The following is a 14,916-nucleotide window of genomic DNA, read 5'->3' on the forward strand; positions in this document are numbered from 1 at the left end:
TGTCACAGCTCAATAATGGTTCCTCTAAAGTCTGTTCATAGTTTACTGTTAGGTAAAACATTGAGTGAATGCACAGAACCTGAAATAAGTTGGAATAGTCCTTAAAATTCTGTTTTGTGTATTTTTTCAAATCTAAGCTGCCACTTGCATTTATGTGAAACACAGACTCTCAGTCACAGTCTGTCTCTCCCTCTTCATCCTAGACACACACACACAACACACCACACTTTAAACACATACACACACAACTTCACATAAAGGACTGCAATCCATCAATGTGCTCATTGCTGTCATGAGTAAAGAGACAGAGCTCTAAGCAAGAGTCCACGAACACAAATTTGATTTACCTCAATTTGCCTCAAACAGTGACATGTGAGCAGTAGAAGTGCTAATACAGACTGACACCTTTTGCTGCCAACAGACATGTGTCTGTTTAGCTCAGTTTCAAACCCTGGACTCACACTGAAATCTGATTTACTTAAGGACGGTATCGGATTATACCGAGTTTGAAGTTATGAAAATTAACTGTGAAGTACAGCGATACTGTGGAGAAATATGATGACTTCATCATATTTCACAGTGGAATACAGCGTGTGTGTGTGTGTGTGTGTGTGCAAAGATGCGGTTGTGGTGGTTTAAAATATTTTTTGAGCACCTCTAAAATTTTCCACCTTTTTTTCAAATGCTTCAAATGCAAACAGACACCAAATCACAAATTCTTCAAATGTCATCAATCAAATATAATAAGCTTAAAAAAAATGTTTGCAGATGCATTTTCTAACATAGTAGCACAGCTTTGTACCCACATTAGCTTGACCAACAATTCAATAAAGTGACTGGGATAAGCCTTGTCTCCAACGAAGGAGGTTAGAAACATGTCATCAAGCACCTCGACAGAAAAACAGACATAAATAAATAAAAAAAAAAGGTTTGTTTTCATTCATAAAACCTGCCAGGCACCTCAGTTGTACAATAAAGCACCTCTTTACTTTACTAAGGCCCATAATGATTTAAGCATGCTAGTCATGCATCGTAGGCATGCTGGAAATGTAAACTTAATGAGTGAGAAGAAGCTGGCCATTCTGAATTGGAATTAATCCAATTACCTTGCAGCATCTCAGCATTATATTCCAACCTGTGCTAAGTACCCCCCCAGTCACATTTTTGACACGTGTGCCCTCTGTAGAAATGTTAATGCAGTCATTTCAAGGTCTGTACCATCAGAGGTTAATAAAAATTTGTTCATTTTCTCTGTAAATCTCATTCTAGTGAGGAATCCAACAAAATCGACAGTCCTCGTGCAAAAATTTATTCTAAAACTAAGCTGAAGCTAACATGAGGCTTCAGCTGCCAAAATTATATAAATTAAGTGCTGGTGAAAATGCAGTCTTTGTAGTATGAATTTCCATCTTTGTCTTTCTTCAGACAGTGTTTCCTACAGAGAAGGGATCATAACACAAAGTACATTTTAAACAACAACAAAAAAACAACAACAAAAAAACACTAACTAAAAAGAAAATTGGCTAAACAGTTGTCCTTTGCTTTTTTTCCAGGTGGCCAACCTGGCTTGCTCCATCTCAAACAATGAAGAAGGTGTAAAGTTGGTTCGGATGGCTGCCACCCAGATCGACAGCCTATGTCCACAGGTGAGGACGTAAAACAGCATTTTCACTCCTTTTTAAAGAACTCTTAACACAAGCACTGGTCAAAAATGTTGAGCAAAAAATTTTGGTGATTATAAATTGTTTTAAAATCACCTTAAATGGGTACCTTTAGAGAGTTTTAGACACTGAAATAGCTAGAGATGACAGAGAATAAATCAAGTTTGCTAAAGTGGGAAGAAGAGCTATGAATATTGTGTAGGTGGACCTTGTAGTGCTGTTTCTCAGGATGCAAGCAAAGGAGCAGGTTTCAATCAATCCATTGTTTCTAAGGTTAACAATAGGTCTTATTCACATGTGACAAAACACTGTAATGTAGAGCAGAAATGGAGAAGGGAGGCTGAATTTTAGATTCAGGATCTAATGTGCAGGGCCAACTATGCACACCTGCTGAGACCTACTTACTCAAAAAACTTGGGGCGAACCCATCTCCTGATGCCTCTTGGCAATGCTCAACACAGACAGATTAAAAAATATATAATAGACACAGACTTTGTGGCTGGGAAGTAGCAACAAAGAGGATGTTGAACAAAGAGAAATATTTCCATCTGTTCTGGGTAGCGTAGTCCCTTATCTTCACACATGCATGCAAACACACACAGACAAACACCCAACCTCAGCAACGGCTATGTCCAGGTCATAGTGTACCTTTTGATGCATCAAATTAATTTAGCTTACACCATATCTTATAAGCAAGACTTGATAAAGATCAGGGAGAAAAGGAAAATGCTACTTCTGGGTAAAGTTAACATGCCAGCTGTCATAGTGATATGATTAATACTCCCTGTTCTTAAGCACAAGTCTGTTCAATGTGAAGAGTCTCAGCAGGATGCAGCTGAAAAAGAATACAAGGACACAAATCTCATATTCACAAATTTTAAAAAGAAAGGTTTTTTGAAGATGTAAAAAAATGTTTAAAGGATAAGTCTGAGGTGATGTTCTGCATTTATCATGTTGCAAAGAGATCTTGTGACAAGACTAAAACCAGCAATTCAGTCCTACAAACAAGCAGTCTTTGTAGTTCTGTGCCGTAGGCCTCTTCCTATATCTGAAATCTATGAAAAAGTGAGTGAGTGAGCTACACCACTGACAATGACAGTAAGTGATATATTTCTTCATTAAGATGAACGTGAACAGTGTAGTTTCAGTCATTCTCAGATACAGACAGACTAAAGAATGATTATCATTGGCTTAGGTTTTCTTGTGGGATTTGGTGACTATTAGAAACTTAGAGAACAATGTCAACTTCATCCTTTAAGATAATACAGTGTTATTAACACTTTGCATAACAAGGCTGACGCTTTTTCCATGCCAGGTTATCAACGCTGCTCTCACTCTGGCTGCTCGCCCCCAAAGCAAAGTGGCCCAGGACAACATGGATGTTTTCAAGGATCAGTGGGAGAAGCAGGTGCGCATCCTGACCGAGGCTGTGGATGACATCACCTCTGTGGACGACTTCCTGTCTGTGTCAGGTATGAGGCAACATAAAACAAATTCTTCACTGTTTGACTAATTCAAAAAAAATAATCCATATGTTTTCCTTTTCTCCACTCACTCAGGGTGAAAGATTAATTTTATGACTGGTAGCTTCAGACTTCAAGTTGAAAGGCTTTGTCTGTGGTGGCTTGATGTAAAAAAAACAAAACAAAATCAAGTTTTAGCTGACAAAAACATAAATCACAAAATTGAAAAAAAAAAGCAAAATAATGGAACAAATCAGAGGAAACTCAAAGTCAGTAAGCCAAGCAAACTGAAAACCAATGACTCTTGTGCTTTAATTGTGGTTTGCTCCATTTGCTTGTCTGTCTGCTTTTTGTTTTATATGTTTGGCCCAACATCTCCCATTCAGTTGTATGTTCCTTTAATTTCATTTTATGTAACAAAAAAACATTTAGCACTTGACATGCATTAAATTCATGGGAGGTGCACAATTAGAATTGTTCAGAATTATCTCATCAAGGACTCATTCAGTGGCAGACGTGAATGTCATTCATTTCATTCCATTCCCTTTTCATTGACAATATGCAGTATTAATCATCAACATACAATATTTAAAACATTCCATTTCCAAGGAAAAAAGATTGTTTTGTTAAGAATCTTAATATTATTTCTAGACCAGAGAAAGCCTTGGTTCCTTCCCACTTCCATTCACTGTCTTTGTTTTTGGCCTCTCCAAAGAGAACCACATCCTTGAAGATGTCAACAAGTGCGTAATTGCACTGCAAGAGGGAGATGTGGATACTCTTGACCGAACTGCTGGTGCAATCCGGGGCAGAGCTGCTCGTGTGGTCCACATTATTAATGCTGAGATGGAAAACTACGAACCTGGAGTCTACACGGAGCGTGTGCTGGAGTCCATCAAGCTCCTGTCTGAGACTGGTTAGTACACTGTACACGAATCTGGTGTGGCACAAGGAAACACAGTTCAATACATTACTGTGCATTGTGAAGATTAATATGGTATCCTTCACCCTTGGACTGTGCTTGCATGAAACATTTTGCAACAATCCCTTTGGCAAGTTAAGCTAATTTCATGAGGAAACACACACAAGAGCTTACATTAGCATCCAGATCTAGTCAGTAACATATAGACACACCTTGACACACAACTGCATGGATGCCCACTGGCCCATTGTCCAGCAGTTTGGATGAGTGTCTTGGCTGTCTGTATGTCCCACCAGTTCAGACAAGATTCAGGCCTAAAACATGTCTCAGTCACCGCTAAAGCCAAGACCGCCACCTATCCCCCACCCCGCACCCCCAAATTTTATACTTTTGACACTACATGGGGTGTGAAGATGCAGTTGTGAGTAAGGACTGTGTTTAGTGCTGGTAAGTGTTAAGTTTGCTTACACCGTATTGGACCTCTGAACAGAAGTATAAGGCTTTGCAGGCCACAAGAGTGCAGAACACACTAAAGCGCCATTATGGAGTGGAAGTAAAGCAATTTATGTTCCATTATCCTTTCCAGATATTAAATTGTAGGCCACACTAAAGGTTCCCCGTGGACTTTTAGGCCTCTAATAGGAGCGGTTTTCCTTTTGGTTTATCTCGCATGTGCTGATGGGTGATGCAATACAACAGTCAAATGGTGTCACACCATCTAGTCTTCCAGCTATCTAAAGAACAAGACTTCAAGCCAGTAATCATAGATAGAAACAATGCTGGATTTAAAATACTATAGAAAATCTGCTTTGCATTTGCTTTATGACATTTATTATTAATTATAACACTACAAGTTGTCGACCCATGGAAAAAAAAAAATGGTGAGTTTGGCAGCTGGTTTTGGACGTTATTATTTGGACAGCATTACCAGGCGAGTTGAGTCAAGTATGCTGGTTTGTAGTACAGAATGATTTCACCATCTACACTTTTTAAAGCAGAACTTTGTTACACACGCACACACATTGAGTTTGCAACACACAAAGGTGCGAGCTTCTATCATTGTCAAAATGCAAGACTGTCGAAATTTCCTGTAAGCAGCAGGTACCAGTGCGTTCCTGGTGCAAAACAAACACAGAAGTCTTTTTTTTTTTGCCTAAACCTGTTGTTTTACAGCTTCACATGTTCAGACTAGTTTTGTACAATAGCTCAGCATAATGACTGCATACACACACTAGAAAAGAAGAAAGGGTCCAGTGTCTTTAATTTCGTTAGAAAGATTTTGACTGTTTGAAATAGCTTTTCAGATCCCTTAAAAATGGTGCTAATGTGCCTTTACTAAAAAGTGCACTATTATGAAAGGCAGACAAACAAAAACACAGGATGAAAGGTAAGAGGTAATTTAGCAATTACTTGTCCACAAGAATCAAATCAGACCACAATCCCTCTTTTGCAATGGCCAACTCCCTCCCTATTCTAGTTTTCCTCCATTCTCACCTACTATCCATCCCTGCCCTGGTTTCTGTCTCTCCCATTAGAGACCATTTAGCAGGACGCTATATGTATTGTTTTGCTCGTTACTTTCATGTGCCAGGATAATTGAGAAACACAGTTATCTCCCATCCCTGCTAGCTAATAAGTCACAAACAGCATTAGGTGAGTCACGTATGTTCACGCAGCCATCTGTCTGGGCGCCTCTTATGGCACCTAGCTCCACCGTAATGCACTACCTACAGCAGCGGTTATACGGTATCTTAATCTCATTCTGTTCTGCTATTGCATAATACAGTTGGGGTAATTAATTGGTGAAGTATGGTGGCAGTATCTCATGGACACTTAAGGTCAATTTTGTATGACCATAACCTTATCACATACAAAGACTATGATAATTATAATAATTGCACTGCTGTTCTATTAGTCCTCCATGGACTATGAAGATTGTTTCTAGAGTCAGCAGAACTCCGGAAACATTATGTCAGCATTACTGAGAACAACAAATGGAGAACTGTTAATGGTGCAACATCATATTGATTGCCCACTGATTTGTCTTCATTGTGTATTTGATTTTTAAAGCGTTAACATCATAATGTAAATCTAATGGCCTGAAATGAGAGGTATACTACCTGAATCCTTTATACAAAAGAGAAATCAGATAAAAGATTCAGTAATTGGCCTCTGGTTATGTACCTAGCTGACAGAATCAACCATACACATAAGCAGAGGAAGAAAGCAACATTTGCGTGAGTACAAACATAAGATAGTATCACTTCACAGTATTTTAAGTATTTTTATTGTATTTTATAAATACAATAAATACTTACTTACTACTTACTCCTTTTCAGAAATCCAGTACTTTTTTCTACAAAATGAAATGAGGTTTTACCTGAAGAACTTACTGTACAGTAACATGATTAATTGTTAAGGTAAAACATCAGCAAACAGCAGTCTGCATGGATTAGTTTAATTACCTACACATTAAGATCCTGTACAGAGGGTTTATACTGGAACCCGTAAGAAGAACTGCATTGTTGGCTCCATTAACCCGTCTAATACTGAAATATTCAACAATGTTTGGGTCTCACCTCATCAGCACCTCACCTCAACATATTACATTGTTTACATTTCAACAAAACACACACACACACATAGCCAGTACTGCAGTTCCAGTCCAGTCTCTAATAAGTAATAGCTGCAACACTTCAGATATGCTGATGTGCATCATAGGAAAGTCACAGCCTCAGCAAATTTAACCAAACTGTCGGAAATGAGTGTTAGAGCTGCAGTGTTTTCTTGATTATAGCAGCTGTTTGTATGTGTGCATTTAAAACCTGCAAAATGTAAGACTTATCTGGAACAGCATGCCACTGTTTTATAGAAGAAGAACGGGTGTGGTGGGACGCAAAGCCAAAAGGAAACACTGTTGGTTCACTTTTGTCCATAGTTCCATGCTGAATATTTGAACTACAAACTGTAATGTTAGTTAATCATTTATATGTCTGTTCAGTGGAGACCGTCCTCTCAAGAAGAGTGACAGCATCAGTTATTTCAGCAAGTGCCCCATAACAACATATGGTTACATTCAAGTCCCCAAGCCTTCTAGCAGCCATAGTAATTTTGACAGGAGCAAAGGAGGAGGTTAACCGTGTTATAACGCAGTGGAGGTGTGTGGATGTGTAACAAACAAACAAACAAATCAGACTTTTTCACAGAAAGTATGACTATAATTGTTCCCTTAACCATATGTTTATTATTGTAACAATAAATAGATAGCTAGATAAACAGATAGTTTTTTGATCCCGAGGGAAATTCAAGAATGACGGTCCCAAATCAGAGCCAAGTACTAATTTCAGCCCAAGTACTAATTTCAGCCCAAATGTCAAATAAAAATCTTTTTGTCTCAAAAATTTGAGACAGACAAATGATGTCCTGCCGGGCCATCAGCTCAGTAAATGCCTCTATGTGTTGTTCTAGACAAATGATATTATTTGGCATTTAACTTGGAGGACCTCAAGGTTTGTTGGTAGAATTGTTATTACTGGATAGGTAACAATTTCTGCAGCCAACTGACAGTGCCTCATTCTGGATTATAGATGATTGTAAAGAGTGATTTATTTCCTGTTTAAAAGGTGAAATATATTTCTGTTTGAATGTTTTAAAAGTTTTAAAAGATGATTCAGTGTTTTATGTACACTAACAAGTAAATCCCTAAAGCAGCACCTGTAGTGCAACAAAAGAGGAAAGATGTAGGATTTGCATGTAGGTGGTGAAAGTGTTAAAACCTCTTGATCCATGTTCAGATAAAACTCGGATGCAGTTGTTTCACCCCGTTGACCTCATGAACCCTGCTGCATCTCAGCTGCAGTGGGACTGTAGCCTACTTAGGCAGGAAGCCTAGCATAAAATTGGCATGATTGTGGATACAGCAACAAGCAGACAATTTTAGGATGGCCAGCATCCTGTCTGCAAATTCTTCAAATTCAAATGTTGCAGATTCTGGAAATCGGCAAGTCAAGTTGGCTCCATAGCCCTAACGAGGACTCCTGTCTTAAGTTTTCAGCAGGCCTCGTGTCCCCTCGATCGCCTGCTAATTGAGATGTTAAGGTGGGGAACAGGCAACCATGTTAGACCAGCATTTCATTGGCTCCATATTTCACTATGATGAAGAGCTGTTGTGTTTCCCCTTCCTGTTTCCCTCTTAGTAGTGGTAGTTGGGCTTTTTAGGGGCTACCATGCACATCTGATCTGGACCATAAAGCACTTATTGATCCCTGTGAACTTTTGCCTCAGTCCTCACAGGCCTGATGTCTATGGATTTGAACACAGTCAAGGAGAAATCTATAGCTGGGGGAAAGATGATTAAGTGTAGCTGAACAAAGGAAAAGGATATAGGACCACACACTTTTTAGAGGGTACTGAGTCCAATTAACTAGACTCTACCAAAAAATCAATAGCTGTCACCAAGGATTTCACTAAGCGATCTGAACAGGGATTTTAGTGGAATTCATTGATGTGATCCCCTTTTTTTCCTTTTTCTCAGTGGTGTGCATGTGTAAAACAGTTATTGTGCCCAAGTGTGTGTGTGTGTGCGTGTGTGTGTGTGAGATAGAGAGAGAGAGACAGAGAGCTGGCTGTTTGTGGTTTTATTTGATTGTTCCCGTGTTTATGCCCACGGCCACTCATGCCAGTCGCGACCACTTGTTCGTCTTTCTGACAGCTGCCACATCAAGGCAGGACGCTTATCACAACTAGCTGCCCTTTGACCTTGTTTCAATTTGCCCATCCCTCTTCCTCATATTGAGTGTGGTCAGATTTATGGCCAGGCCAAATACAGGCAGCCAAGACTCACAACTCCTCTGTGTAAAGCTGAGCCATAGATTCCTAACAGACAGTCCACACATGGGCCCAGGATTGAAACGTGTCCTTGAGAGGGAGAAAAATCAATAGCCTAATGGGAAAGTGGTTATGGCTTCTCTCTCTTTTTCCCCCCCTCTCCCTCCTTCTTCCCTGAGATACCTTTCTCCCCACTACTTCCCTGTGTTTGAACTAATCTTCTCTTCAAAAAAGGGACAAATTTCAAAGTCGATCATTAATGTGGTGCCTGGAGAGGGTAGATTAAAAAACTGATATATGGCCTAAGTCAGTGTGCCATTTAGAGAAGCAGGGTGGCGTCGCTCCTTGTTATTACATCGGGCCACCGTAAATGGGATTTAGCCAGAGTTTTGCAGTGAGTAATAACACACATGCTCACACTGCCACCCACATGTCATGCCTGTAAATCAGTGGATCAAGTGCACTTAAAAGAAGTGCAGCAGAGACTGTGGGATAGAAGTAAAGACACTTCACACTGTCTGCTTCTAAAATAATAGCTCTGAGGTCCAGACTCCATGGCTGGCCCAGCTTAAAGCAGCATACCATAAATATTTATTTGAATCAGAACAACAACGTATTAGTGACATCAGTGACCGCTAATACATACAAAAAAGAAAACAATTTGTTTGTGAGGAGAAATAGGAAAGTGTATTCTAGCTCTTTTAATATTCAAAATGATACTGAGTGAAGTTTCTGATTTTGATGAGTCACTCTTTAAAATTTTATCCACTGTTATAATGATGGGAAAAGAGGTTTTAGCCAGAATGAGAAGCAGATGGCAGCCTCATAGCTAGCAAGGAGAGGAGGTAAGTTCTCTTAATCAGTGTGTAAATAGAGGTGGGAGTTACAGTAGGAGAGAGTGCTGATGAGGAAATTGCTTTGAGAGTAGCAGTGCAGTATGAAGAGGTAGGTGAAACATTTTAACCAAGGTTAGTGTGAAGAACAGAGCTGCAAACAGATTAAAAGGAGGATCAATGAAGTCTTAATCATAAAATGTTCTCTCAGAAAATAGTAGCTTTCAAATTTGATATTACAGATTTTTTTTTTTTTTTTTCAGTGTTAATTTTATTATGTGGTGTAAAATCTGAAGCTGTTTCGCTTTTACTGAGTGACTCATTTTTTGCCAAATGGAAAAGTTCTACAATAGATGTCTTATGCAGAGTTTTAAAGATAAAACATGACTTTTGATCCCCTGGGGTTCACATGCTACACCGGCACAGAGACTGGCAAAGAACTTAAGAAAATGAAGTCACAGCCATGGGCTTTACTCCATATATTACACTGACTTAGACAATATAATTGAATTATGCTAAAGAAACATTTGTGCAAGACATTCAGTAGTGCAACTCTGCAGCAATGCTGTGTGCCCTCTATATCATGAATAATAAATAAAGTATACATAAAAACAGCACTGACACATCACATATCTTTTGTTTGCAGTTGTGTTTCCAGCCACCTGATTAAGTCCAGTATTCATTCTCCTTTCACTGTAGCTCTGTTTTGGCCTCCACCAGCCACTGTAGGAATTATCTGGGGTTTTTATTTGGTCATTAAGTGCTCCACCGTGTTTATTAGATTTCACTAGAGTTTCATTTGTCTGCTGTGTGGTGCTGTGCAGGTATCATACAGTGAGGTTTTACTGCTTGTTTGCTGAGTTCAAAGATGGGTGATAGTTTGTCAGTTTTGCCTTCACTCAAGTCTTCTTATCATTTATCAATATAAAAATAGTATAGCAGAGTATACTGTATAATTATAGGTATAATATTCACTATATTTAGGCTAATAGATGCACAATATGCAGTCCAAATACAACAGTATACAATCCTATGACATACATATTATTTTGCGAAGATTCCCAGTTATCCAGGTCATGGTTATCCACGTACAGCTGACAAAAGGCATCTGGATTTGGTCATTCGCATGGGACCACATGTGATTCCAAGAATGGCTGTTGTTCACACTTGGCATCAGGTGACCATAACGACTGTCATTAAGAGAGGCAAAACGTTAACAAACCAAGTAGAGGATTCAAGGATTCAAGGATTCAAGGAGCTTTATTGTCATTTCACACACGTAAAACATGAGTGGAACGAAATTAGTTTCCCCGGTCCCAGTATAAGCCCAGTTTCCAAACAAAATAAATATAAATATAAACAATGCTATATAATATAAAAACAGTGGAATATAATACCTGGGTCTTCCCACCACTCTGTCAAAACTGAAGAATCTATGATCTTCAAGAACCAATCACCAGTCCAGTTGTCTTTATTCAACTCTACATATATATTACAGAGATAGAAAATAATACCATAATATAGTATATAACATAAAAATACAATAACAATACTGTAGTAGGCTTTAACTCTGAGGTAAAACTGAACCAAAAATAGTTTGAGACCTTCAGTTTTAAAGTTAAAGTTTTACATCGACATGGTGATTGAGTGCAGTTTGTGTTTGTATATAAGCACTATTGATTTTACCTCTTGTGATATATCGTCTGACCTGCGCTGTCTTCAGGCAAAGTTGAGGTTTAGGCATTAAAAGCCAAGCAGGTTGTGCTGTTTGGAGCTCGTTTAACACCTCAGTTTGGCACGCCATCTCTGCTGTGGGGTTTTTAGGCATTCATTCTGCTTCCATAACTTCTCACTTAAACTATGCTTAGGCCTAGGGGGTGAAAAAATCCATTCTTACATGGTCACATTTAATTCCCTTCATCATTTTTCAACTGGAATGAGTGAAATTGCTCCTTACCATCAGCAACTTTGCTCATTAAGAGCTTGGAGAACATTTAAATATTTCTATTTAAAACGCCTTCCCAGCAATTCCCAAAAGCCTATTTTACGCTTCTTCAGTAAGTGGATTAAACTGAATTAAAAATGAAAAGAAAAAGGGAGAGACTTTTTGTAGCGCCTTTTATGTTTGGTGAAATATAGCTTATGTTTTATATCAGACAAATAAGTGTACTGCAGATACACCTTTAGTGCAAGCTGGCTAATTGATTTAGTTCATTCCGCATGTAAGACAGGAGGAAAGTGTTGAGAGTAATAATAAAATCACACAGTTGGCTTTCTGGTGGAGGCTCACCAGCCAAGCTGCCATACTTTATTTGTCTATTTGTTTCCCCTGTTTTTCCTCGCCTGTCCGTCTGTCCTCATTAGACCCGTCTTCTCCTCTCAAAAGGGTCTTGTCTTAAATCAATGCAAGAATCTACTTTCAAAAAATCTTCTCTGTGTACACATATTTGTTGCTGATTATTACCAAAGAAGCAGAGACATCTTTTTATCACCTATCAATAAGCACTGACAAAAGTCTTCACTTCTAAACATGTACAGTTATATTGTCTCTTTACAGAAAATGCCCATAAAGTCGTGGACTCAAAGTAATGATGGGGTTAAAGGCATTTTTTCTGGTGTGCCTATATATAATACAACATGTGAAGACTGACCTTTTCTAGCTGTCTGTCCAGGTAAATCATAGCTTTTTGTTATGATAATTTGCCACAGTGCAGAGTCTGTATTAAAAAAAAAAAAAGAAAGAAAGAAAAAAAAACATTAAACTTTGCTTTCAATTATTTTTACTCAACAAGAGATTACGTAGAATGGTAGCCTGCTAAATATTCAAACATTCAGCCAGTATTCTTGAATATTGAATAATGTCTATTCACATTCAGCACAATTCATTTGAACACACAAAGAGCACAAAGAACTTCCATCGGGCCTGGACAATTGATACTGACAACAAAACCAACCATTTTTATGGTCAATGGGGACTTTTCTTTTGTTGCATGGCTTTTGTTCGGCTCAAAGGACTTTGATGAATTTGTTTCCCTTTATCGGCATTGTGATTTGACAGGCTGAGCTTGCAAGTTAGCGTCTGTGTACTGTAACACTGTAGCACACATAGCACACGTGCACACACACACACAGGTGCACACAATCCCACATGCCAAATGCCAACATATACCCAAACACATGTGTGACAGATGGGCCAATCTTTCTGTTGGTTAAGCCAAGGTGAAACAGCTAATTGAAGTGCAATGTGCGAACGGCATATTGTTGCTTACACAGAGGCTTAGGGTGACATCTCTCCTTTTTTTCCTGAAGTGCACATGAGCAGAGACTGACGCAGGGTGGGGGACCCTGCTGCTATAAACTTCGAGATGAAAAGGTTGTGATCATGTCCTCCGCCAGAGAATCTGCACAATAATAATTGTGCCCCTGCTGTGCCTTCTTCTTTTGTTCTAATTGATAAGCCTGCACCCATTCTGAAAATTTACTGACAAATGTAATGCTCTTATATCTTCCTTTTGTTCTCTCCCGCCCTTATCTGTTCCTTCCTGCAGTCATGCCCCGTTTTGCTGAACAAGTGGAGGTAGCAATTGAGGCACTGAGTACAAACCCCCCACAGGCCTTTGAGGAGAATGAGTTCATTGACGCATCCCGTTTGGTCTACGATGGCGTCCGTGACATCAGGAAAGCTGTCCTCATGATAAGGGTATGTCCATTTACCTCCTCTACAAGAACAAAAGGAAAACACTGAAATGCTTATATGCTCCGCAAGAGTTTGACAAAGATGAATGTGTTTAGAAATGCAGACGAAGACCAAGTGCAGTAATTTATTTCCCGATTCATCCATATTAGAAATATTTGAACGGGTATTTTGTGAATATAGGCATTTAAATAATTTATTTCCTAGTGTTGCTGAAGAGTCAGTGGGTCTTTATTAAGCCCACTTGGTAAATTTATGATCTACCAGTCTACATATTATCATCCTTTTTACCCTCCTATTAATGTTTAGAAATTATCTCTCTTACAAATGTAGAAACCAGAGCATTTATTCATGGAATAGTTTGACTGGATTCATACCCATGTGAACTTCACCCTCGTGAGATAAATTTGTCAAATTCGCAGACACCTGTCCACTTTTTTACCTCTTCTGTGTCCTTTTAGCTACACATCTGTTTAAAATTATCATTGGAGCAAAGTGTTCCATTGGCTATCATAGATGATAGTGGATGTTTTATGACAAAAATATATTTGCCCCACGGTTAAAGAAAAACATAACTGAAATCTAGAAATCATCTGGAATGTTGCACCTCTCACATGATCTGAAGACGTCGCGATACAACACGTCATGATAAAAATGCTGCATAACATGATACCAGTAGCTCTGCAGCGTGTCGTACCCACCATGATGCTATCTGCATTTTTCACCCGATCCGGCCCTTCTCTCTTCACCATGTAATTCATTTATTCAACTTTATGCAGGCTGGAAGCTTTCCCAGTGCAGCTCTGGAAAAAATCTAATTATGGAAAATAATTTGATGTTGGTAAATAATGTAAAACAGGCAGCTTTGAACTGCCCGGGACCAGCTGGCTTCATAATCCCATCCAAGTTCAATTACTTTCTGAGGAAACAACTTGGAAGATCCTTGCTTTTCTCTGTTGTCTAACTCCATAATATAGATAGCAAATGTTGGTGCCACATGTAATAGTTTTTTGCGCACACATATTTAGGTGTCTGTGTTATTTTTCTCCCCCCACTCACGCCGAATAATGGCTCCTTTAGAATTTTTACAGCACAGATCTTATGAGCAGTCGATGGATTAAGGACCCAATTCGCCACAGTGTTTAAAAATTGAGGCAGGTCTTGAGAAGAGTGTAAAGTTATAATGAAAGTTCTCGAAAACATAGCTTTGTCCTGGCCTTTATGTACCCACGTACGCACACACAAATACAGAGCGGTGCAATGGAGCAGCACGCACTGGATAGAATGGAACAGTGGTTGGAGATTGGCAACTGTAATATAACCAGTGTTTACACTCTCTCCCTGTCTCAGCAACCTGACCTACAGCCTTTCTCACATAGGAAGTTCAAGTCTTACTGGATGGTTCACATCTATACCAGCACTGCCTTTAAAGAAAAATGACTGCACTGATGTATATATTGTTTCAGGTTCCTGAGGAGACAGATTTTAATAATAGATCCATTACTTTAAAGGGTTA

At 39.0% G+C, this 14,916-nt stretch overlaps 1 protein-coding gene across 1 annotated transcript in view; it reads left to right on the plus strand.

Annotated features, from left to right (window-relative positions):
* The window catches only part of ctnna2 (catenin (cadherin-associated protein), alpha 2), a 288,411-nt gene that overhangs the window by 252,145 nt on the left and 21,350 nt on the right, over window positions 1–14,916 (plus strand). The window contains exons 10-13 of the mRNA XM_046414546.1: window positions 1,554–1,646; window positions 2,977–3,133; window positions 3,840–4,040; window positions 13,255–13,406. Coding sequence (XP_046270502.1) covers window positions 1,554–1,646; window positions 2,977–3,133; window positions 3,840–4,040; window positions 13,255–13,406 — 603 coding nt within the window. The remainder of the gene's footprint in view (window positions 1–1,553; window positions 1,647–2,976; window positions 3,134–3,839; window positions 4,041–13,254; window positions 13,407–14,916) is intronic.

The sequence above is a fragment of the Scatophagus argus genome, chromosome 2 (genome assembly GCF_020382885.2).
Source record: "Scatophagus argus isolate fScaArg1 chromosome 2, fScaArg1.pri, whole genome shotgun sequence".
NCBI classification, from domain to species: domain Eukaryota; kingdom Metazoa; phylum Chordata; class Actinopteri; family Scatophagidae; genus Scatophagus; species Scatophagus argus.